The sequence below is a fragment of the Pan paniscus genome, chromosome 20 (genome assembly GCF_029289425.2).
Source record: "Pan paniscus chromosome 20, NHGRI_mPanPan1-v2.0_pri, whole genome shotgun sequence".
Classification (NCBI taxonomy): domain Eukaryota; kingdom Metazoa; phylum Chordata; class Mammalia; order Primates; family Hominidae; genus Pan; species Pan paniscus.
The window spans coordinates 43,634,604-43,660,240 of NC_073269.2; the positions used below are offsets into that span (position 1 = coordinate 43,634,604).

The window sequence follows — 25,637 nt, forward strand, 5'->3', positions numbered from 1 at the left end:
CTACTCAGGAGGCTGAGGCAGGAGAATCACTTGAACCAGGGAGTCAGAGGTTGCAGTGAGCCGAGATCGCACCATGACACTCCAGCCTGGTGACAGAGCAAGACTCCGTTTCAAAATAATAATAATACTAACAATAATAATAATAATACAGAAATTCCTGTTATACCCTTCACCCCATTCTGTAATTGTTAAGATTTTGCTGTGTGTGTAGACTTTTTCTGTCTCTCTCTGTGTAAGTTGTGAACATGATGACCCTTTACTCCTAATGTGTATTTCCTAGGTAATATACATTTTGTATGTGATCACAATAATTAACTAACCACAATATAATAATCGAAAGCAGGGAAGTTAACATTGAAATATTATTATCTAATGCATAGACTTTATTTAGATTTCTCCACTTGTTTCAATAATATCATTTATGTTAATTCTTTTTAATGGTCCAGGATTCTAGTCCAGTGTTACATGTTGCATTTAGTTGTCATATCTCTTTAGACTTCTTTAATTTGGAGTATGTTCTTGGTCATTTTTTTACCTCTTTTAACCTTGGCATGTATGAGGAGTTCAGGCCAGTTATTTTTATAATTTGAATTTTTCTGATTTTTCCTCATGATTAGAGTCATGTTGTACATCTCGGACAGGAATACTACAGAAGTGATCATGTGTCCTTCTCAATGTACCATACCAGAAGGTACACAGTGTTGGTTTGTCACATTAATGGTGATGTTAGCTTTGATCACTTGATCAAGGCTACGCCCACCAGGGTTCTCCACTATAAAGTTATATTATTACTAAGTATGTTGTAGAGAGATATTTTGAGATCATGTAATTAACCTCAAACTTTCATCCACTAGAGTTAGTATCCATTAATGATGCTTACGTGAGTCAATTACTTCTAATTATGGTTACCAAATGGTGATTTTCCAATTGTGTTCTTCCTTCTGTATTTATTGTAGAAGATTTCCCTTTTCTTCATCTGGAGGATATCAGCACAAAAGTCCTATTTGCATATAAAATAGGAGGTGCACATCAGAAACTTACAAAACTGTTTAAAATGTTGAGTTAGACCATATGCCAAAACTCAGACCTTCTGAATCACAAAGAAAACATCTTGGGAGATTGACTAGTTACAGAGAAACAGTTGTCACATCATGTGACAAAGTGATGCCTCCACACAGACAGGAAACATCTGGGTTCCACTCTGGGCCAGACAGATTTCTGCAGTGTTCTCAGAATGAGGTATTGGCAACTAAGAAGACAAAGAAAGAAACTTCCAGAAACGTAAAACTGTCAAAACCACATGACATGATCTATATGTGCTGTAAAACCTAACTCTTAATTTTGTTTATTCTGTGACAGTGAGTCATATTATGTATTTTTTAATGAAGATGGAAAAGATTAGATGAGCGAATATGGTATGGTGCCTTCAGTTGAATTATACCCAACTGTGATTGATTTTCTGTAGTTTTTATTTTCTGTCTTCATGAAACATTCAGTCAAGGAAGTTAGAAAATATATATGAGAAGTGGAAGGAATTAATATAAAAAGAAAAATTAACGACCTAAAAAAGAAAAAAGGTAAAACTGATAAATCTGATTTTAATAAAAGTCAATAATATAGATAAACCATTAGCAAACCTTATCAAGTCAGGAGGAAATGAACAGATACACAAATTAGGAATGTAAAAAGGGAAATAACCATATTATTAAGAAATATTTTTGTAACACTTTACATTAATAGATTTCAAAGGTGGCATGCAAAGGATGATTTTCTCAGAATACATATGTAAAACTTCCTTAAGAAGAGAAAATGAAAAGATCAATAGCTATGAATGATTAAAATACCTGAAAAAGTTCCTGTCCACCACCTCAACTATCAGGTTAGATAGGTCAATTGCTGATTTCTTATTGAGCCTTAAAATGACTTCCAAGTAACACACTATTCTTTAGTTCATGACCAACCTGGGCAATATGGCAAAACCCTATCTCTGCAAAAAATACAAAAATTATCTGGGCGTGGTGTTGTACACCTATAGTTTCAGCTACTTGGGAGGCTGAGGTGGGAGGGTCGCTTGAGTCTGGTAGGTTAAGGCTGCAGTGAGCCATGATTGTGCCACTGCACTCCAGCCTGGGTGACAGAGTGAGACCCTGTCTCCAGTAGATAGATAGATAGATAGATAGATAGATAGATAGATAGATAGATAGATAGATAGACAGACAGATAGATAGACAGACTCTTCCAGGGAATTTATAAAGGAATACACCATTGCCCAACCTTTTTTTTTTTTTATATAAAGCCAACATTGTTGCATTGATTCCAAAAACTGGAAAAGGTGGCATTTCAAAAGAAAACCATAGCCCAACCTTCTTGTCAATGTACATGCAAAATTAGCAATATGTTAAATAATGCATTATGACTGAGAATAAATTTATCCTGAAAGTGTAAGTTCAATATTAAAGAATTTACTAATGAATTTTACCATGTTAATAGGACAAGGGAGAATACCACAGCCACCTCATAGATGGGAAAACAGTATTTGATAAAATTCAACATCTCTTCTGGATTTTAAAAAACATAACGAAATAGAACAATTTGGATACTTTCTTAACTTGATAAGACCTATGTCTCAAGTGAAAAGTCAGTAGCAGACGTAATGGCAGAACTCTGCATACATTCCCATTCAAGTGAACACCCTGTCTCTGCTTTGATTTGCTTTCCTCTAGAGTGCCTGCCAGTGCAGTTAATCAGGGAATGAAATAAGAAACAGAAGTATTGGACAAGACAAGAACAAACTGTATTTGTGGATGAAATAATTATCTATCCCAAAAGCTCTGGAAGATTAACCATTATAGTTATTAAGGAAGTTCAGTAAGGGGGCTGATTTAAAATGACTGTAGGAAAATGGATTAATGACTTTTTTCTTTTTTTCTTTTTTTTTTGAGATGGAGTCTCGCTCTGTCGCCCAGGCTGGAGTGCAGTGGCGCAATCTCAGCTCACTGCAAGCTCTGCCTCCCGGGTCCATGCCATTCTCCTGCCTCAGCCTCCCGAGTAGCTAGGACCACAGGTGCCTGCCACCCCACCCGGCCAATTTTTTTGTATTTTTAGTAGAGACGGGGTTTCACTGTGTTAGCCAGGATGGTCTCGATTTCCTGACCTCGTGATCCACCCACCTCGGCCTCCCAAAGTGCTGGGATTACAGGCGTGAGCCACCACGCTGAGCCTGATGACTTTTTTTATTGCAGTCAGTAATTAAAAGGATGAAAATATGCCATTTAGAATGGTAACTGAAAACACAGTTGACTATCCAGTAACAGATGTAAAAAGAAAATTGGAGTACCTATGTGAAAGCATAAAACATTACATTTTGAGATGTATAGAAAGTCTTGAATAAATATTGAAGCCTTGTTCTTGGATTGGAAGACTGAACAATTTTCAAAATTGTCAGTATTTTCTTATATGAATGGACAAATTCAGTGCAATGTTAAGCAAAATCTTAAGAAGGGATCTCTTTGCCCCAAATTGTAACAGAATAATTCTACAGTTTATGTTGAAGATGAAACATTTGAGAATATCTAAGACATTTATGAAAAATAAGCCACAAGTGGTAATGTGCTAGACAAAGCTTTCAAACCTATAGCTTCAGGAGATAGAGGCTACGACCTAAGAGGAAGAATAAGTTGAGGGAGAAGATACTGAGTTCACTTTTGTGAAACCACAATGGGTGGCAATGAGAGATCTATGATCTAGTTTGTTTTGTTTTGTTTTGTTTTTTGAGACAAGAGTTTCCCTCTTTTTGCCCAGGCTGGAGTGCAGTGGCACGATCTCGGCTCACTACAACCTCCACCTCCTGGGTTCAGGCGATTCTTCTGCCTCAGCCTCCCGAGTAGCTGGGATTACAGGCATGCGCCGCTACACCCGGCTAATTTTTAGTAGAGACGGGGTTTCACCATGTTGGTCAGGCTGGTCTCAAACTCCTGACCTCAGGTGGTCTACCTGCCCCGGCCTCCCAAGTGCTGGGATTACAGGTGTGAGCCACTGTGCCCGGCCTATGATCTAGTTTTAAGATTGTGACTGAGAGCATCCAGATGATGGTATCTATATGGTAAAATATGGCTTTTGAAATCAAATGTTAGGGACTGATAAGGGTGTGTAAGTCACAATCGTGTCACAATGCTGAGATGGTGCCCATCAGATGGCTGCCATGCTGCTAGAAGAGTGCCAGACTGCAGGGCAATACTGCTTTCCAAGATTGACTCTTTTTTTTTTCTTTTTTAAATTTCGATTCTTGCTCTGTCACCCACACTGGAGTACAGTGGTACGATCTCAGCTCACTGTAACCTCCACCTCCCAGGTTCAAGTAATTCTTCTTCCTCAGCCTCCTGTGTAGCTGGGACTACAGGTGTGACCACCACACCCAGCTAATTTTTGTATTTTTAGTAGAGATGGGGTTTCACCATGTTGGCCAGGCTGGTCTTGAACTCCTGGCCTCAAGCGATCTGCCCACCTCGGCCTCCCAAAATGCTGGGATTACAGGCATGAGCCACTGTGCCCGGCCTGAGATTGACTCTTTACTAAGAAAGATAATGATTGACCTTCATCTTCAAGTGGATTCTCCCCATAGTTGCCCAGTTTTAGGGAGGAATTGGGGCTGAGGGAGGAAGGGAACTTTGTTTTTCACATTTCCTTACTTCATCAGGATAGGTGGCACTGATTTTGTCTGCCACACTTGGCTCTGTGTGCAGATGGGCATCCCCAGTAGGAAAAAATCTGTTTTTAAATAAAAAAGGAAAATTACTAGACTAATTTTACCTTGTTGAAGGAAATCGAAGAAAATATTCATCATAGTTTTACCATATGTATCCAATTACTGTTTCCTGCCTTCATATTTTAGTCTGTATCTACAGCTGGAGGTGATTTTAGTAATCTACAGCTGGAGATGCCTGTAATCCCAACTACTTGGGAGGCTGAGGCGGGAGAATCCCTTGAACCCAGGAGGTAGAGGCTGCAGTGAGCTGAGATCGCACCACTGCACTCCAGCCTGGGCAACAAGAGAGAAACTCTGTCTCAAAAAAAAAAAAAAAATGTGCACAGCAAATGTTACATTGCTCTTTTAGAAGGCAAATCTGTCTCTGAGAGGCAGCAAGACTGAGAAGTCATAAACCCAAGCGCCACAGCCAGGCTAGTCGGGTCTGTATCTCACTGCTGCTGTGTGCTAGTTCTTCAGCTCTCTCAGGCACTATGTCTTTATGTAGAAATGGAGTAGGACTCAGTTTAGAGGGCAGTGTGAGGAATAAATGAGTCCATATGAGGAAATAACGTTGCACAGTGCCTAAGTTGAGATCAGGGCTCAATAACTACAAGTAGGTTTTTTTTTTCTATTTCTATCAGTTTCTATGATGTGTCATAGTTTTATTTGTTCTTCCTGTGTAAGACCGTGCTTGTTTTGATTTGTCATTATTGTACATTTTGTTATTGTTATTATTGCTGTTACCCAAATAAATGTATAATTATGAGGCTATTGGAAAAGTTAGAAAATGAACACTTCGAAAATGAAATGTAAATTCCTTTCAATCCCTTCACTCAGAGAAAGCAATGTTAATATTTTCATAGATTTGGACTTACATAATTTTAAAAATAGAATTATGCTTCACATTGTATGTTATGACTTGTATTTTCTGCTTCAAAATACATCACAAATGCAGTTCCAAGTCGGAGTACACCACTCCATTATTATTATTATTTTTATTATTTTCTGAGGCAGAGTCTCGCTCTGTCGCCCAGGCTGGAGTGCAGTGGCGCAATCTCGGCTCGCTGCAACCTCCGCCTCCTGGGTTCAAGCAATTCTCCTGCCTCAGCCTCCCGAGTAGCTGGGATTACAGGCGCCTCCCACCATGCCCAGCTAATTTTTTCTGTTTTTAGTAGAGACAAGCTTTCACCATGTTGGCCAGGCTAGTCTCGAACTCCTGACCTCAGTTGATCTGCCCGCCTTGGCCTCCCAAAGTGCTGGGATTACAAGGTGTGAGAAACGGCACCCGGCCTCCACTACTATTTCTAATGCCTGCCTTGTGTTCCATTCTGTGGCTCACCAATATCAGCCTGCCAATCTTTTAATTGCTGGGACAGGCTGGGTGTGGTGGCTCACACCTATAATCCCAGCACTTTGGGAGGCCAGGGTGGGTGGATTGCTTGAGTCCGGGAGTCCAAGACCAGCCCGAAAAACATGGCGAAACCCTGTCTCTACAAAAAAAAAAAAAATCAGCCAGGTATGTTGGTGCACATCTATAGTCCTCCTACTCGGGAGGCTGAGGTGGGAGGATCACCTGAGCCTGGGAGTTCCAGGCTGCAGCAAGCCATGATCATGCCACTGTACTCCAGCCTATCTCAAATAAAGAAATAGATAAATGAAAAAAAAATAAATTATTGTTGGGACATTTTGATTGCTTCCAGTTGTTTTACTTCTGTAAGCAAAGGTGAGATGAACATCCTTGTACCTTTATCTTTTATTTTAGTGAGACTAATTAGTTCCTTGAGACACATTATTGGATGTTGAAGAGTGGTTTAATGAGTGTGCACTCTAAAAATTCTGATAGGGCTGGGCGCGGTGGCTCACGCCTGTAATCTCAGCACTTTCCAAGGCTAAGGTGGGCGGATCACGAGGTCAGGAGATTGAGACCATCCTGGCTAACGCGGTGAAACCCTGTCTCTACTAAAAATACAAAAAAATTAGCCGGGCGTGGTGGCAGGTGCCTGTAGTCCCAGCTACTCGGGAGGCTGAGGCAGGAGAATGGCGTGAACCCAGGAGGCAGAGCTTGCAGTGAGCCGAGATCACGCCACTGCCCTCCAGCCTGGGCAGCAGAGCAAGACTCCTACTCAAAAAAAAAAAAATTCTGATATAAATTCCCTTCAGAAAGCTGGAATATCCTGCCCTCCTACCAGCAGTGTAAGAGATATGATTTCCATCTTTGCCAATCTTATAAGCCAAAAAGACCATTTTAATAATCTTGTGGAAAAGACTTTTACTAAAAATACTACCAGAAGCAGAAACTATAAGGGGAAAATATCAACAAGTTGACTATTAAAAATAACCAATAAAACTTGTTTGGTATTGGAAACTAATAAACCCAGTTTAAGGACAAATGACAAATAAGGACAAATGTTATACTATAAAAACATATTTATAACAAATATGACAAAGGATTAATAGCCTCAGTATAGAAAGAACACTTGTAAATGAATTTTTGAAAATAACTCAGGAAAATCAAAAGTTAAGAGCATAAACAGATTGTTTACAAAAGAAATGCAAATGGCCAATAAATAGATGAGGAAAATGTCTTTCTCCATTGGAAATCAAAGAAGGGTAAAATAATAAATAAATGATAGGGATACTGAGACACAGATAGACTAAGTAACTCATTCAACATCACACATCAGTAAATGGCAGAGCCTGCATTTGAACCCAGCTTGTCTGGCTCCCGAGTCTGTTTGACAGCCTCTTTCTGTTTTCACAGGTGAGGAAACAGGCCTAGAGAGGTAAAGTGTCTAGCCCAGATTCTCGCAGTCAGTCAGAGGAATTACTTAGCTTCAAACTTGTATCTGAGTCATTCCTTGGCTCAGGGAGTGACTCAGACACAAGGGTCTTTGTGGAAGTTCCCCCTGTCCCAGTCCCAGAACAGAGCCATCACTCAGCTGTCTCCTGCACAGCCTCTGCAGGCTTTTCCCCCTGAGGCCCCAGGCAGTGTTTGGGGAAGGACGATTGGATGACTCACCATGGGATCTGCTTATCTTCAGGTTCTCTGGGTGCCCTGCAGACCTTTGGATCCTGCCACCTTGCTGGACGGGAGGGCTCTCTAGCTCCTGCCAGCCCTTAGAGCCACAGGACCTTGGTCACAACATCTACAGAAGGCCCTGCAGCTGAGTATGAGTTACTGTTGAGAGATGGAGCTGTGAGCACCTGGGCAGGCCAGGTTAAAGACACTGTCCAGGAGAAGGGAACTTGGGATGAAAATTCCCTTCTAAAGGAATCACTCAGACCCCATACCTCTTGTCAGAGCAAAGACTCCCACATAAAAGGAAATAGCTTCATCCCTGAGCCAGAAGCTGAGCAAGACCAAACCTGAAGACGTTACTCTTTCCAGGGACTCTCCATGGCTAAATGAAGGGAGGATGGTTGGCCCAAGATCCAGGGAGACAGAGTGAAGGGAGAGGTAGGGAGGCCAGAGTCTCACGGCAGGTGCGATAGGCATGTTCTTTCAGGAGAAGGGGGCCTCTTTCTAGCCCAGTGCATTCTGCTATCTTGTGGCATGGGGTGTGGCCCATCTGCTTCTTTATTCTTGCTGGACCTCTCTAGACTTGCTCTCCCGTCATTTTTGGCACCTCACCTGGCCTCTAGGAATGTGATTAGTTCACTCCATCCTGACTCAGAGGCAGAAAATGGCCCTGGATTCTCAGAATGGTGGTGGTGGCAGAATTTATGGACCTACTGTATATAATTTTGTTTTGTTTTGTTTTTTGAGACGGAGTTTCACTCTTGCCACCCAGGCTGGAGTACAATGGCACAATCTCAGAATTACAGACATGCACCACCATGCCCGGCTAATTTTTTTTTTTTTTTTTCGAGACGAAGTCTCACTCTGTCACCCAGGCTGGAGTGCAGTGGCACATTCTCGGCTCACTGCAAGCTCCACCTCCTGGGTTCACGCCATTCTCCTGCCTCAGCCTCCCAGATAGCTGGGACTACAGGTGTGTGCCACCATGCCTGGCTTATTTTTTTTATTTTTAGTAGACACGGGGTTTCACCGTGTTAGCCAGAATGGTCTCAATCTCCTGACCTTGTGATCTGCCCGCCTCGGCCTCCCAAAGTGCTGGGATTACAGGCGTGAGCCACTGTGCCTGTCCTGATTTTTGTATTTTTAGTAGAGATGGAGTTTCACCATGTTGACCAGGCTGGTCTCGAACTTATGACCTCAAGCGATCCAACCACCTCGGCCTCCCAAAGTGCTGGGATTACAGGTATGAATCACCATGCATGGTCAATTCTCTTTTTTTTTTTTCTTTTTTTTTTTGAGACAGAGTTTCACTCTTGTTGCCCAGGCTGGAGTGCAATGGCGCGATCTCTGCTCACTGCAGCCTCCACCTCCCAGGTTCGAGGGATTCTCCTGCCTCAGCCTCCTGAGTAGCTGGGATTATAGGCACGTGTCACCACGCCTGGCTAATTTTGTACTTTTAGTAGAGATGGGGTTTCACTATGTTGGTCAGGCTTGTCTCGAACTTCCAACCTCAGGTGATACACCTGCCTTGGCCTCCCAAAGTGCTGGGATTATAGGCGTGAGCCACCGCACCCAGCCTTTTGTTTTTAACTAAACATTTTATTTGGAAATTTTTTTCCAAAAAAAAGCAAGAATATTTCTGTGGTCTCCTATGTATTCCTTACCTAGATTCATCTATATAAAGCCATGTTTGCATGTCCTCTCTTTCTATATACAAATATATATGTATATAGATAATTATGTTATATCATAAATATATCATTCCTATTCTTTCTTTAACTACTTAAAACTAACTTGCAGACATGATGCTCCTTTACCCATAAGTACTTCAGGGTATATTTTCTAAGAATAAGAACTTTTTTGTATGTAATCAGTAGTTTTCAAAACCAGGCATTTGACACTGATTACAAAGTCAGTGTTATAATGATTTAATAATCATGATAACTAGATTAATATAGACCATAGACTAGATGAATCCAGTCTACAATCAGATGTCAACTAATACTGTCACTTTATAGCAACTTTTCTTTCTCGCTTTTTTTTATTTTTTGAGACCAAGTCTCGCTCATGTCACCCAGGTTGGAGAGCAATGGTGCGATCTCGGCTCACTGCAACCTCTGCCTCCCGGGTTCAAATGATTCTCCTGCCTCAGCCTCCTGAGTAGCTGGGATTACAGGTGCCTGCCACCACACCCGGCTAATTTTTGTATTTTTAGTAGAGATGGGGTTTCACCATGTTGGCCAGGCTGGTCTCGAACTCCTGATCTCAGGTGATCTACCTACCTCGGCCTCCCAAAGTGCTGGGATTATAGGGGTGAGCCACTGTGCCCAGGCCTATAGCAACTTTTCTTTTCTTTTTCCATTCCAGGATCTAATCCAGGATCATATGCTGCCTTTAGGTGACACATCCCTTTAGTCTCCTTTAATTAGGAGCAGTTTCTCAGTGTTCATCTTCCATGAAGTCGACATTTTTGAAGAGTATAGGTAGGTTATTTTGTATATTGTAACTCAGTATGGTTTTGTCTGATGTCTCCTCATTGATTAGGTTCAGGTATGCATTTGGGGTGTGAACACCACAGAAGGGATGTTGTACCCTTCACAGTGCATTATATCAGGAGGCACATGATGTCTTATATCTCATTACTGGTCATGTTAACTGATCACTTGACTAAGCGATACTGCCAAGTTTTTCCAAGGCAAAGTTACTTCTTTTCCTTTTATAATCATTAAATGTCTCGGGGTGTGGGGCATTTAGATACTATGGCAACCATGCTTTATGGTCTATGCTTTATGACCTATATAATATTTCAAAGTATTTGAAACAAATAAGAGATAAAGGGTATTTATTTGTTTGTTTGTTTATTTATTTATTTATTTAATTTTTGAGACAGGGTCTTACTCTGTCACCTAGGCCAGATTGCAGTAGTGGGATCATGGCTCACTGCAGCTTTGACCTCCTAGGCTCAAGTGATCCCCCCACCTCAGCCTCCTGGGTAGCTGGGACTATAGGTGTGCAACACCATACCTGGCTAATTTTTTATCTTTTTTTGTAGAGACAGGGCTTTGCCATATTGCCCAGGCTGGTCCCTAACTCCTGGCCTCAAATAAGGTGTAAGCCACCACACCCAGCTAAAAGCATGGATTTTTGTACAATATTTACAAAGGGAATTTGCAATTTCCAAGACAGGCCTAGCTCTTAACACTCTGTTCTCTGTTCTCTCTTTCTCCATCTTCTTCCCCCTACATGTCTACAGGTGTCAGATCTTTTCCAAGAACAGCAGAAAATGATCGAATACCAGGTGAGTATCACATTAAGTAGCCCAGTTTTCCTTCCTGGGGAAACTGTCCTAGAGAAAAAAAAAGGTGTGCATTGTAAGTATGTACAGTTTGTACATACAGGCTGGGTTCTCAGGGAAGCTGACTCATAGATGGAGATTTTTCTCACAGGAGGTTTATTAGGCAGGCTCTTAGAACACCTGTAAGACAGTGAGGGAAGCTGGATTGGGCTGAGGGAATTGTTGAACAGAGGCCTTAGTGGATCTTATCCTCTGGAGTTGGGATGGCCTTCAGCATTGTTGTGAATGGAGGCAAGGAGGCTTTTATATTCTGAAATCAACTAATCATTGATTGTAGGCTGCCCCAAGGAGGGTAGATATCCTTGGATGGTGCAGTACCCTTTGGCCAAGGATAATTCTCAGAAAGGTTTTAAGCCGGCCGCTAGGAGTAGCTCATGCCTGTAATCCCAGCACTTTGGGAGGCCAAGGCAGTTGGATCACCTGAGGTCAGGAGTTTGAGACCAGCCTGGCCAACATGGTGAAAGCCTGCCTCTATTAAAAATACAAAAATTAGTTGGGCATGTTGGTGGGTGCCTGTAATCCCAGCTACTCGGGAGGCTGAGGCAGGAGAATTGCTTGAACCTGGGAGGTGGAGGTTGCAGTGAGCCAAGATTGCATCATTGCACTCCAGCCTGGGCAACAAGAGCAAAACTCCATCTCAAAATAATAATAATAATAAAGGGTTTTAAGCCTGCAAGAGCCTCCTTTCTATATGTAGATACAGTGGCAAGATACTTAACACATACTGCTGTAACCAACATGTTATCTTTATTTTTTGTAAAGATGGGGTCTTACTTAAAACCATACCATTTTTTTAAACCAGATATGTAGTGCTTCATCGTATGCAAGGGAATATGACTGATTTGACCAGTCCCTCATTTGATGGACATTTGGGTAATTTTCAGACTTGATATTACAAGTAGTGATGCAAGGAACATTCTCTGTTGGATTACCGATGTACAAAGTGGAGAGTCCAAGAGTCAGTAACTGATCTTCCTGGTAGCCCAACAAAAAGGCAAATACAGTTAGCCCAAGATTTGTACTGTTTATAAGGAAGAAGCCTATTGTTATCTCCAGTGGAAAATTAGCATTTCAAGGCAGTTTTTGAAGGTGTTTTCCAAGATGCCTTCTTAGGACTGAAGTAGAAAAGCACAGCTTCTCACAGTGTGGTCCCGGGACCTGGGCGTCTCCTGGGAGCCTGTCGGAAATATGGAACGGCAGGCTCCGCCCCTGGCCTGCTTCATGGGGTGATTTGTAGGTGTAGCCTGGGAATGTGTGTTTAAAAGGCTTTGGATGATCTTTACGCACACAAAAGTATGAAAAACATTGATAGTGATAGTAGACAAAGTTCTTAATAACTAATAAATGCCGAAGTAGGTTTTTTATATTGTTTCCCCTTGGAATAGAGTGTTAGACCCAAGGCAGAACTCCCAGTTTTTCAGGTGACCAAAACTGCCAAGTGCTAGCTCCCCAATGATACGACAATGTTTTCTATCTGTGTCAAAGCTGTAGGAAGTCCTAACTCTTCTGTTGCTTGCGATCCACATATATAATGGAAGGAAATGCTGCATGTCAGTGAGAAGAAAGTGAAAATACAAATGATTTCTTTTTGTTTTCTCTCTTTGTTTTTTTTTTGAGATGGAGTCTCGCTCTGTCGCCCAGGCTGGAGTGCAGTGGTGCAATCTTGGCTCACTGCCAACTCCTCCTCCCGGGTTCACGCCATTCTCCTGCCTCATCCTCCCGAGTAGCTGGGACTACAGGCGCCCGCCACCATGCCTGGCTAATTTTTTGTATTTTTAATAGAGACGGGGTTTCACCGTGTTAGCCAGGATGGTCTCAATCTCCTGACCTCGTGATCCTCCCGCCTCGGCCTCCCAAAGTGCTGGGATTATAGGCGTGAGCCACCGCGCCTGGCCTTTTTTTTTTTTTTTTGAGACGGAGTCTCGCTCTGTCACACAGGCTGGAGTGCAGTGGCGCGATCTCGGCTCACTGCTTGCAAGCTCTGACTCCCTGGTTCAAGCGATTCTCCTGCCTTAGCCTCCTAAGTAGCTGGGACTACAGGCGCCCACCACCAAACCCAGCTAACTTTTGTATTTTTAGTAGAGACAGGGTTTCGATGGTCTCGATCTCCTGACCTCGTGATCCACCCGCCTCGGCCTCCCAAAGTGCTGGGATTACAGGCGTGAGCCACCGTGCCTGGCCAATATGAATGATTTCTGTTTAAGGGGTCAGAGGGCTGCTTCAGGTGTTCAGAAGCCCTGAATTTGATCCAAGGCAGCTGTAGCCTTGATCTGGACTGAGGAGCAGATGTACTGCCCAGCATTTAAATGACTGTCATTCTTATATGTGTGTTCTAGTTTGGTAGCAAACAGTTACACATCTTATTCCTGGGAATGTCTCAGTGTGAGGTGTTCCCAGCCCCCAAGGGCCCTGTGTCCTGAGAAGACTCCTCCTTTCCCTGAGTTTCTCATTCCTGCCTCCTCCTCCATCCCTTCCCAGTTTCCCATCACAGGAGATGGTGCCATCCCATCGGGCAGGCCGGGACCCTGAGATTTACCCTTGACTTCCTCCCTACTTTTCCCCCTCCTTCTACCCAGTCACCATGCCATGCTAATTTTTAAAAGTTCAGTGATTCTTTTTATTTTTTTGAAACAGAGTCTTACTCACTGGAGCCTTGAACTCCTGGGCTCAAGCGATCCTCCCACTTCAGCCTCCCGAGTAGCTGGGACTATAGGCGCATGCCACTATGCCCAGCTAATTTTTTTATTTTTTGTAAAGATGGGATCTTACTATATTACCCAGGCTGGTCTTGAGCTTCTGGGCTCAAGCGGTCCTCCTGCCTCGGCCTCCCAAAGTGCTGGGATTACAGGCATGAGCTACCACACCCGGCCACAACTTCAGTGATCGCTGCCTCTTCATTCCTGTGTTCTGTGGAAATGGCATGGCTTCCTGGGTGCAGAATTGTATCTTTTCCTGGGAAATATTGACCCAGAGCCTGTCACTGTGCCCTGTGATCAGCCCTGACTGCTGCTCTCTTACTACCCTGGTGTGTTGTTCTGGCGTCAGGGAGGGTGTTTGCTTGGCACCCCCTCTGCGCTGTGCCCTCTATGTGAGTCTTAATGTGTCATGTGCCAGCCTCCATGGCCCCTGCCATGCTTTTGGTCCTGCCTTTAGGCCCATTTGCCTGGGCTACTACTGCTCAGGTGCTGCTGGAAACCCAGCATTCCTCATGGAGGTCTGCAGCCTCCTGAGAATGGGGCGTGGGCCTGGGCTGCTCTCAGAGCCACTTCGGTGCTTCTTTCCTTCGGCCACTCCTGGAGGTGGTAGGCCAGTGGCCCCAGCACTGCAATAGAGCTACCTACCCTACTAAAGCCCACTGCACAGGCACTGAGTCCCCATTTTTTGTCCTTTAGAATTGTTTTCCTTTCTTTTTTTCTTTCTTTTTTTTTTTTTGAGATGGAGTCTCGCTCTGTCGCCCAGGCTGGAGTACAGTGGCACAATCTCGGCTCACTGCAACCTCCGCCTCCCAGGTTCAAGCAATTCTCCTGCCTCAGCCTCCTGAGTAGCTGGAATTATAGGCACGCACCATCACGCCCGGCTAAGTTTTTGTCTTTTTGGTAGAGATGGGGTTTTGCCCTGTTGGCCAGGGTGGTCTTGAACTCCTGACCTCAGGTGATCCACCCGCCTGCGTGCTACCACCCTGGCTAATTTTTGTATTTTTAGTAGAGATGGGGTTTCACCATATCGGCCAGGCTGGTCTTGAACTCCTGACCTCAGGTGATCCACCCTCCTCAGCCTCCCAAAGTGCTGGGATTACAGGCATTAAGCCACCGCTCCTGGCCAGAATTGTTTTCCCTTTCTTACAGATTTCAAAATATTGATTTATATGATTTTTATTCTTAAATAAAATAGGCAAATTTATATAATGGTATTATGTGCCAGGCACTGTTCAAAGGCTTTACACCTTTTAACTAATTTAAACCTCATAGTAATTAAGACACTCATACTATTATTATTTCCATTGAACAGATGAGGAAACTATGGCACAGAGAGGCTAAATAGTTTTCCCAGGGTAGGCTGAGCTGATATTTGAACTCAGGCAGTCCAGCCCCAATCCACTGCTTTGCATCTCATGTTATGTGGTCACATATAGTTAGGGAGCAGTCCACAAGACCCTCACTTCTACACCAACTGCAAGTTTGAGGGTCTCCCTCAAAACACTTTTGGGTTTTCTAATTTACTAGAAGGACTCATAGAACTCACTGAAAGCTGTTATACTCATTGTTACAATTACAGCAAAAGCATACAGGTTAAAATCAACCAAGGCCCTGTGCCGTGGCTCACGCCTGTAATCCCAGCACTTTGAGAGGCCAAGGCAGGCGGATCGCTTGAGGTCAGGAGTTTGAGACCAGCCTGGACAACATGTGTTATGCCCAGACCGTTAGTTCCCCAAAGAAGACCACCAGAGTCCAGAGTCAAAGCCAAGCGGCAAGGATCTTTACTACAAGTTCGAACCTGGTCCCTCCATTCCACAGCATACAAGAGGGCCCTGAACAATGCGAGTGTTTGCTTTTTATAGCCTGAAAGTTACAGGGGAACAAAGGAATTCTTTTGGTTCCCGCTCTTTCAGTAAAACTTTGAACGGCTGTCCCCTTATCGGAGACTTTCCTGGTGGTGTTTGTACTGGGCTCAGGAAGTTTGAGAGATATATGGCGATATGTGGTGGGATGGGAGGATGGGATGTGTTTGTACTGGGCTTGTTTGTTTTGAGCCCGGGGCTGAGGAATGTGCCCGGCTCCTTTCATTTCCCCCCTCTTCTTTTCAGGTATTTTTAGAGCCAATCTTGGGTCTTATAAGTCTGATTCTGTTTCAGCGTTTACAGGTTGGTATTGGGCTCTGAGGACCATGAGCTGTACAGGGTCAAACCTTTCTCTAACGAACCGCAAAATTCTGTTAACAACACAAGGTCCTACGGTAAGCAGAAATAGTAGACTCAGCAGGGGTCCAAGGAAGGGGGCTAACAGAGAAAACATAGATGAGTTCCACCATTGGTCTGCAGCTGAAGCAAACTGCCGTGTTCTTACTTCTGTGCTTAACTTGCGTAACTGTTGGACCCGGTCTTCCACAAGCCCTGATTCATTTATGTAGAAACAACAGTCTTCCTTTAGAAACATACACGTACCCCCTTTTTCAGCAGTGAGTAGGTCTAAGGCCCTCCGGTTCTGCAAGGTTACCTGTGCTAGGGACGTGAGCTGCCGCTGGAGGGAGGCAAGGGACTCAGCTGACTCCTCCATAGCAACGGCAAATTGTTGGTACAGCTTGTTACTTTCTATGAGGGTGTGACCTAGGGCTCCCCCAGCCAGTCCGGCCGCCATGAAGGATGCGGTGAGGGAGATTCCTGCAATGAGGGGGAGAAATATGGCTCGTGCAGGTCTCGGTCTAGGGTCTGGGTGAATAACAGCACTAGTCCAGTTACCGGTATACCCTAGGAACTCGCCGGCAGTAAGTAGAGTTAACCGGGGAACTAATGTGACAGGAAGACACAGTAGGTTGGTAACAGAGGGGCTTGATAGGTTTTTAGATAATGTTCCATTACACCAGAAGAATATGCCTGACGGAGCCCTTAAGGTGATATTAGGGGGCATTGCAGTGATGTTGCAGAGGCTGGAATTAGTTCCTGAGAAACAGTAGGGAAACTTTTCTTGACTGGGGTTTAGGTATAGTGGCACGTTAGGGATAGGGGCATATGAGAGGTTTCGGTGGTTGTTAGCTTGGGCAGAGGTGGAGGATCCCCATGGCAGGGGGACAGCGGTTAGCGGTGGACGCCCTAGAGTGGCACACAGAAAGCAGCCAGACAGGCTGTGAAGTCCTGTAAGGTTGGCAAGTTCTAATCCTTCTTGCAATAATTTTAACCAGGAAAAAGGACGTAAATCTTGTGTCAGGCGGTTTTCTTGTCGCTGGATATTTCCATGGACCAGGGGCCGTACCTGCACTAGACCCCACCACAGATAGAGGTGACTGCTAGGCCATGTGGAGGCGGAGGAGTAGTATACAGCCCCGTGTTGAGGCGTGGTCCAGCGGGAGTTCCAGGGGTCTCTAACTATCCATGTATATGAAAGGTCTCTATCTCGTCTGCGATGGAAGGGCCATCTGGGATCTATCTGTTCTTTTCCACCCCACCATTGGTATTTATGGATGTTACAATAGTTATAAGGGCAGCCGGCACTTTGGTGCCACCAATAGTGCTTACAATTGTATTCAGTCTGATCATACTCGAAGCATATTATTGGTGCCACTGGTTTGGCTACTGGGAAATCGGTAAAATTTAGTAAAATTGGGCTATTGCACCCTGAGGAGGGGCAATCTGCACTGGCCACTAATTTCCCGGGCTTATGAGGTTGCCCAGGGTGGGTTTGGTTTTCATAAAGCCAGAATCTCCAGACAAAGGGATTAGGAGCTGGCTTTATGTTTTCCCCAGCGGCCACTAGGGCGACTAATGTTAGAGTTAGACTACCTAACTGCATGTTTGCAGTGAGCTATGCTGCCGGCGCAGGGTGAGTTTTAAGGGGTTGTTCTTAGTTCTGTCCACAGTCCACGTGTCCGGTGCTTCAGCCGCCGCCGTGATTGGCCCCAGAAGGTCGGAGGTTGGGTCCACTGGCTTGACGTGGGTGTAGTGGATCCACGACGCAATGCCTTCTACCTTCAGGGCGGTGGGTGTGGTCAGGAGTACTTGGAGTGGTCCTTTCCACCTGGGCTCTAGGGTCTCTTGTCGGTGTCGCTTAACCAGGACCCAGTCTCCCGGCTGGTACGGATGGGGGTGTCGGTGGGGGACTGGTCTCATATAGCTCTTTCAGCTTGGGCCAGATTTCTTGGTGAATTTTCTGTAAGGCTTGTAAGGAAAATAAGAATTCAGAGACATTTTCTGTTTCAGACTTAAGCAGGTCATCTTTTAAGCTAGGAACCAGGGGTGGAGGTCTGCCATACATGATTTCGTAAGGGGTAAGGCCCAGTTTGTAAGGGGTATTACGGGCCCGGAACAGAGCATAGGGGAGAAGGACTACCCAATTAGTGCCAGCCTCTATAGTCAATTTAGTTAAGGTCTCTTTTAAGGTCCGATTCATCCTTTCTACCTGTCCTGAACTCTGGGGCCTGTAAGCGCAATGTAGTTTCCAATTTGCCCCAAGGATGGAAGCCAAGTCCTGACTTACCTTAGCGACGAAAGCGGGCCCATTATCTGACCCTATCTGGATGGGGAAGCCATACCTGGGAAAGATATCTTCCAGAATTTTCTTTGCTACGACCTGAGCAGTTTCTCTTTTGGTTGGGAATGCTTCAGTCCACCCTGAAAAAGTATCTACAAAGACAAGTAAGTACCGGTACCCGTACTTTCCTGGCTTTATTTCAGTAAAATCTACTCCCCAGTAGATACCGGGCCTGGTTCCCCTGAGCCTTGTTCCTGTTGCAGCTTGAGATTGGGGGTATGCGTTGTTAAGCTGGCAGACTTTGCAACTTGTCATGATACTGCTGGCCGTCTCAGCTATATGTCTGATTTTGAGCTTGGAGCGTCTGATCAGGTCTATCATCCGCTGGGCCCCCAGGTGGGTGGTTCGGTGGATGTGTTCTAACACCTGTTGTCCTAATTTTTCTGGTAGGATGGTTTGGTCATTAGTATCAGTCCACCACCCATTCTGGATTTGTTTCAGGGGAAGTTTGTCAATCCACTGGAGATCTTGTTCTGAATATTCAGGGAAATATGGCAAGTCCCGGGGGCCCAGGTCAGGGAGCTGGAGTGCAAGTTGTTGGCTGGGAGCCTTCGCCACATTCCTTGCAGTTTGGTCTGCCAGAAAGTTGCCTTGAGCAGTTGGAGTAGTTAGTTTCTGATGCCCTGGGCAATGTACAATGGCTAATTTTTCTGGCCTCCATAGGGCTGTTAGCAGGGCTAGGATCTCTTGCTTGTTTTTTATCTCTTTTCCTTTAGCCATCAGTAACCCTCGCTCCCTGTAAATGGCCCCATGTATATGCGCCGTTGCAAAAGCATATCGGCTGTCTGTATATACTGTCAGCTTTTTCCCCGCCCCTAAGGTAAGAGCTTGGGTGAGCGCTATCAGTTCGGCCTTCTGGGCCGATGTCCCCGGGGGCAGGGGTTCCGCCCAGATTACCTCAGTCTCTGAAGTTACTGCCGCTCCAGCGTACCTTTGGCCTTGATGCATGAAGCTGCTCCCATCAGTGAACCGGACGAGGTCGGCGTCAGGAAGTGGGTGGTCCTGCAGGTCTTCTTGAACTCCGTGCACCTGAGCTAGTATCTTGGTGCAGTCATGGAGTGGGGCGTCCAGGTCTGGGTTGGGCAGCAGCGAGGCAGGGTTTAAGGTCGTTGGGGGCAGGAAAATTATCCTGAGAGGATTTAGTAGTAGTCCTTGGTAGTGGGTGAGCCGGGCATTACTCATCCATCGATTAGGTGGCTGTTTGAGTACACCTTCGATGGCATGTGGAGTAACGACCCGCAATTCTTGCCCCATGACAAGTTTATCAGCATCTTGCACCATCAGAGCCGTGGCCGCAATCATTCGGAGACAAGGGGGCCACCCGGCAGCCACTGGGCTCTCCCTAATAGGGGACAGGGGCTCTCAGGGATGACCAGGAAAGAATGGGTTACATTTTTGGCTCCGAGGTTTACTGTTCTTTGTGTTGTCCATGGGTATTTCTTAACTCCTGTGGCCCCTTGTACCCACGAGGATTTGGAGGATAATTTCCCATTAGTTTTAACTAAGACCGAGTGTTGTGCTCCCGTATCGAGCAAGAACTGGACTGGGGACCCCTCCACTTGCAAAGTTACCCTAGGTTCGGGGAGGGGGTCCAAACCCTGTCTTTCCTAGTCTTCGTCTTGAGTGACTAGTACGGGTGTAGACCTAGGGGGTCCCTGTCCTCGTGGTTTCTTTTTGGGGCAGTCTCTTACCCAGTGGCCAGCCCCCTTACAGTAGGCACATTGGTCTTTGCTCAGATTATCATGCCGGGGGGGCCGCCTAGGTTGGGTGTACTCTGGCTGTAGATGCTCTTTCTGTACCACTGCTGCCAGGACCTTGGTCATTTTTTCAGTGGCCTTAAATTGCTTTTCCTCTGGAGTATCTCTGTTATTGTAAACCCGCTGGGCTATCTGAAGGAGGTCCTGAATCCGCTTTCCCTCCAAGTCTTCTAATTTCTGGAGTTTTCTCTTAATATCTGGGGCTGCCTGATTTACGAAAGACATTACAACAGCTGCCTGACTTCCTGGTGCCTCTGGATCTATGGGGGTGTACTGTCTAAAAGCTTCCTTTAATCTTTCTAAGTAGGTAGCTGGGCTCTCTGTCTTCCCCTGCAGAATAGAATATACTTTAGCCAAATTAGTGGGCTTGCGAGCAGCTGCCCGGAGACCTGCCATTAGAGTCTGGCGATAAAGGTGTAGCCGTCCCCTACCTTCTGCCGTGTTGTAGTCCCACGCCGGCCTGGTCAGAGGAAAGGTTGCGTTTATGAGGTCGGGGTTGGCAGTCGGTTGACCGTCGTCCCCCGGGACCAGCTTTCTAGCTTCTATCTGTATTCTCTCTCACTCTTCCGTGGTGAACAAGATTCGGAGGAGCTGCTGACAATCATCCCAAGTGGGCTGGTGGGTGAACATGACACTATCCAGTAAAGCCAGTAAATCTTTGGGGTTGTCTGAAAACTGAGCACTCTGAGTCTTCCAGTTATACAGATCACTGGTGGAGAATGGCCAGTACTGGAGCCTGGGGATTCCTGTGTCATCTGGGGGTCCTATTTCCCGAAGGGGTAAAGCCACCATGGAGTCAGGCGGCTGAGGGGGGCTAGTCCGCGAAGTGCGCCCTCGCGTCCGCCCCGCCAGCCCTTCAAAGTTACCTTCCCTTTCAGCGGGCCCGTGTGTGCCGGCCGCCTCCCGTCCGCCTGCTCCCTCCCGCAGCTCAGCCAGGGGGGCTGGGGCCTGGGGCCCGGAGGGGTACGGAGGGGGTTCTGTGAACAGTGGCTCCCCGCTGTCAGGTAGAACAGGATGGGGGGGGCAGTTGGTTGCTTGGATTTTAGTGGTCGAGCAACCAGTGCCTTACAGGGTTCAGAGGCTAATTGGAAAGGGGACAGCCAAGGAGGCGGGTTCTCAACAAGGTCCTGCCATATAAGGATATATGGGATTTGATCTAAGTGGCCCGCACGCCCAGGTAGGAAAATCTTGGACTTTACCCTAATGATGACAGCAAGTCGGAAGGTCCCTTCGGGTGGCCACCCCACATCAAAGGCAGGCCATTCGGAGCAACACAGAGTAATTAGCTTTCCTTTCCTGATTTCTATACCAAGATCATGGCCCCTTGCTGTAACTTCTTTGAAATTACTCGTAAGGAGAGATAGGGGAGTGCTCTGGGTATTACCCATCCTGTAATAATTTGTAGTCTCTTCCTATAAAGGAATGTGGGTTTGAATCCCTGTAAAGGAAATCTGATCTGACTTATTAATGATATCTAATCGCAGGCGCACTTTGGCAGCCCTGGTCAGAGTTAGGTGCCTGGATCGCGGTCGCGCTGGGGCAGCCCAGATCAGAGACAGCTGCTGCCCGCCAAACCGGGGCAGTTCAGATCGCAAGCGCGCACCGGAAGCCCGGGTCAGAGTTAGCTGCCTGGATCGCGGTCGCGCTGGGGCAGCCCAGATCAGAGACAGCTGCTGCCCGCCAAACCGGGGCAGTTCTGCCCACCAAACCGGGGCAGTTCAGATCGCAAGCGCGCACCGGAAGCCCGGGTCAGAGTTAGCTGCATGGATCGTGGTCGCGCTGGGGCAGCCCAGATCAGAGACAGCTGCTGCCCGCCAAACCGGGGCAGCTCAGATCAGAGACAGCTGCTGCCCGCCAAACCGGGGCAGCTCAGATCAGAGACAGCTGCTGCCTGCCAAACCGGGGCAGCTCAGATTGCAATATAGATCAGATGAGAGCCAGGGGACGTCTCCCACCGGTCTCCGCTGGCCGTCCTATAACGCGTCCGCCAGGACTGTGCCAGCTCCAGTTTCAGACCTCGTGAGTCACAGATTCGGATTCAGAACAGACACAGACAGACAAACGGAGACGAGCCAGCTCACCTATCAGTAGATCGATCCTAGCAGATCCGTTGACCAGGGGTCTGGTGGGCTTGGGGAATCCCGGACGGGCCCCCAGATGTTATGCCCAGACCGTTAGTTCCCCAAAGAAGACCACCAGAGTCCAGAGTCAAAGCCAAGCGGCAAGGATCTTTACTACAAGTTCGAACCTGGTCCCTCCATTCCACAGCATACAAGAGGGCCCTGAACAATGCGAGTGTTTGCTTTTTATAGCCTGAAAGTTACAGGGGAACAAAGGAATTCTTTTGGTTCCCGCTCTTTCAGTAAAACTTTGAACGGCTGTCCCCTTATCGGAGACTTTCCTGGTGGTGTTTGTACTGGGCTCAGGAAGTTTGAGAGATATATGGCGATATGTGGTGGGATGGGAGGATGGGATGTGTTTGTACTGGGCTTGTTTGTTTTGAGCCCGGGGCTGAGGAATGTGCTCAGCTCCTTTCACATGGTGAAACCCTGTCTCTACTAAAAAAAAAAAAATGCAAAAATTAGCTGGGCGTGGTAGTGTGTGCCTGTAGTCCTAGCTACTCAGGAGGCTGAGGCAGGAGAATCGCTTGAGCCCAGAAGACGGAGGTTGCAGTGAGCTGAGACTGCGCCACTGCACTCCAGCCTGGGCAACACAGCAAGACTCCATCTCAAAATAAATAAATAAATTAATTAATTAATTAAGTAAAATCAACAAAGAGAAGCGGCTCATGAAGCAGAGTTTAGGAGAGTTCCACACATAGAACTTCTGTCCTCTCCTATGGAAGTCCCAAACAGTGCTACGTCCTCCCAGCAGTAATGTGTGCCAATACAGACGGAGCCTTGCCAACCAGGAAAGTGCACCTAAGCTCTGGTGTCCACTTTTTGTTGGTGGTTGATCATGTAGAAAGGCTTAACTGTTCCCACCACTGACCTCAGTTTCCAGCCCTTCCAAGAGGTTGAGCTGATGCCTGTGACCCAAAGCCCTCATTATAAACCACATCATTAGACTATCTAGTGTGGCCCAAGACCACTAGGTAAACAAGGACACTCTTAGGACATTCCAAGAGTATAGAAATTACTTCCCAGGAGCTGAGGGCAAAGGCCACACCTCTCTTTTGGCAAGGTCAAATTCTTTACCACACAGTCACTTAAAGACAGGATCACCAGGACCTTCCTAGGCTGGTACCCATGGGTCTCCCTCAGTGACTGTCCTGCTCCTTCACAACTTATGCTGGCATCTCCAGGGCTATCAGCTTTTTAGAGAACTTTTGTTCTCTGTGCCCATAACCCGAGGCCTGCCAGGCGGTCAAGACTTCTTCTTTTCAGACTACTCCTCCTTTGGATCTCCTGCTGAACTCATCTTCTGCTGGCTTCTTAAATATTAGTGTCCCTTGGAGCTCTGGCCTGGGCACCCTGCTCACCTCGTCTTGCAGAGGAATCTCACTTTTGTGCTGATGCTCAGCATTTTAGCTCCATTCCTGATCTTGCTCCTGACACAAAACCCACATGTCCATGTGGTCCCCAGGCAGGTCCAGCACAACAGCCTCCTCTTTGTTCCTTGTGGTTTCCTCATCTCCAGGTGTGTCGCCATCATCACCGGGTTGCCTTCAAGATACCTGGGTGTTATCCTGCCCCTACCCTCTTTCCCTCCCACAACCAGTTAAGGTGCAGGTTCTGCTCTTCTTTTTGTTTTGTTTTGTTGTTTTAATTTTTTAAAAATGTTTGTGGGTACTAGTAGGTGTGTGTATTTATGGGCATATGTTTTGGTACAGGCATCATGCAATGTGAAATTATCACACCATGCAGAATGGGGTCTGCTCTTCTTTACAGCGTTCCATCTTTCTCTAACGGTTACTGTCCTGCTTGTGAACATCACCTTTCACCCAGGTTACTATAGGGTCTTTCCTCTCACGTCCCTCCAGGTCACCCACCACACTTCTCTTTCCATCCATTGACTTTAAAACTGCCGTGAGTTTACATTGAAAGTGCATCTCTTGTAGGCAGCATTTTTTTTTAAATTCAGTCTGATGATCTCTGCCTTTTTGGAATGTTTAGTCTGAGACAGAGTCTATTCTATCACCCAGGGTAGAGTACAGTGGCACTATCTGGGCTCACTGAAACCTCTGCCTCCCAGCTTCAAGCGATTCTCCTGCCTCAGCCTCCTGAGTAGCTGGGATTACAGGCACGCACAACCACACCTGGCTAATTTTTGTATTTTTAGTAGAGGTAGGATTTTGCCATGTTAGCCAGGCTGGTCTCGAACTCCTGACCTTAAGTGATCTGCCTGCCTCAGCCTCCTGAAGTGCTGGGATTACAGTGGTGAGCCACCATGCCTGGCCTGGAGTGTTCAGTTTATGAAGGGGTGGGTTGCCCCTCCACACCTGTGGGTGTTTCTCGTTAGGTGGAACGAGAGACTTGGAAAAGAAAAAGACACAAAGTATAGAGAAAGAAATAAGGGGGCCCAGGGGACCAGTGTTCAGCATACGGAGGATCCCGCCAGCCTCTGAGTTCTCTTAGTATTTATTGATCATTCTTGGGTGTTTCTCGGAGAGGGGGATGTGGCAGGGTCATAGGATAATAGTGGAGAGAAGGTCAGCAGATAAACATGTGAACAAAGGTCTCTGCATCATAAACAAGGTAAAGAATTAAGTGCTGTGCTTTAGATATGCATACACATAAACTTCTCAATGCCTTACAGAGCAGTATTGTTGCCTGCATGTCCCACCTCCAGCCCTAAAGCAGTTTTCCCCTATCTCAGTAGATGGAACATACAATCGGGTTTTATACCGAGACATTCCATTGCCCAGGGACGGGCAGGAGACAGATGCCTTCCTCTTGTCTCAACTGCAAAGAGGCGTTCCTTCCTCTTTTACTAATCTTCCTCAGCACAGACCCTTTATGGGTGTCTGGCTGGGGGACGGTCAGGTCTTTCCCTTCCCACGAGGCCATATTTCAGACTATCACATGGGGAGAAACCTTGGATAATACCTGGCTTTCCTAGGCAGAGGTCCCTGCGGCCTTCCGCAGTGTTTGTGTCCCGGGTACTTGAGATTAGGGAGTGGTGATGACTCTTAAGGAGCATGCTGCCTTCAAGCATCTGTTTAACAAAGCACATCCTGCACAGCCCTTAATCCATTTAACCCTGAGTTGACACAGCACATGTCTCAGAGAGCACGGGGTTGGGGGTAAGGTTATAGATTAACAGCATCTCAAGGCAGAAGAATTTTTCTTAGTACAGAACAAAATGGAGTCTCCTATGTCTACTTCTTTCTACACAGACACAGTAACAATCTGATCTCTCTTTCTTTTCCCCACAATTTATATTAAATTACATTACATTTAATGTTTATTAAATTACATTATTGGTATGGTTGGATTTGTATCTGTCATTTTAGTGTCTGTTTTCTGTTTATCCCATCTACTCTTTTGTTCCTCTATTTCTTCTTTCCTCTCTTTTG

General features: G+C 46.0%; 1 protein-coding gene across 19 annotated transcripts in view; it reads left to right on the top strand.

Annotated features, from left to right (window-relative positions):
* Nucleotides 1–25,637, top strand: part of ZNF793 (zinc finger protein 793) — a 91,533-nt gene that overhangs the window by 6,365 nt on the left and 59,531 nt on the right. For 16 of the 19 annotated variants that reach the window (XM_008960843.5, XM_055103122.2, XM_008960840.5 and 13 more), the window contains exons 3-4: nt 10,134–10,249; nt 11,020–11,064. In XM_008960843.5, the coding sequence (XP_008959091.2) occupies nt 11,050–11,064 (15 nt within the window). In that variant the 5' untranslated portion in view covers nt 10,134–10,249; nt 11,020–11,049. Of the gene's footprint in view, nt 1–8,916; nt 9,010–10,133; nt 10,250–11,019; nt 11,065–25,637 lie in introns of all 19 variants that reach the window. The other 3 variants (XM_055103126.2, XM_063600226.1, XM_055103132.2) reach the window with 3 other exon arrangements.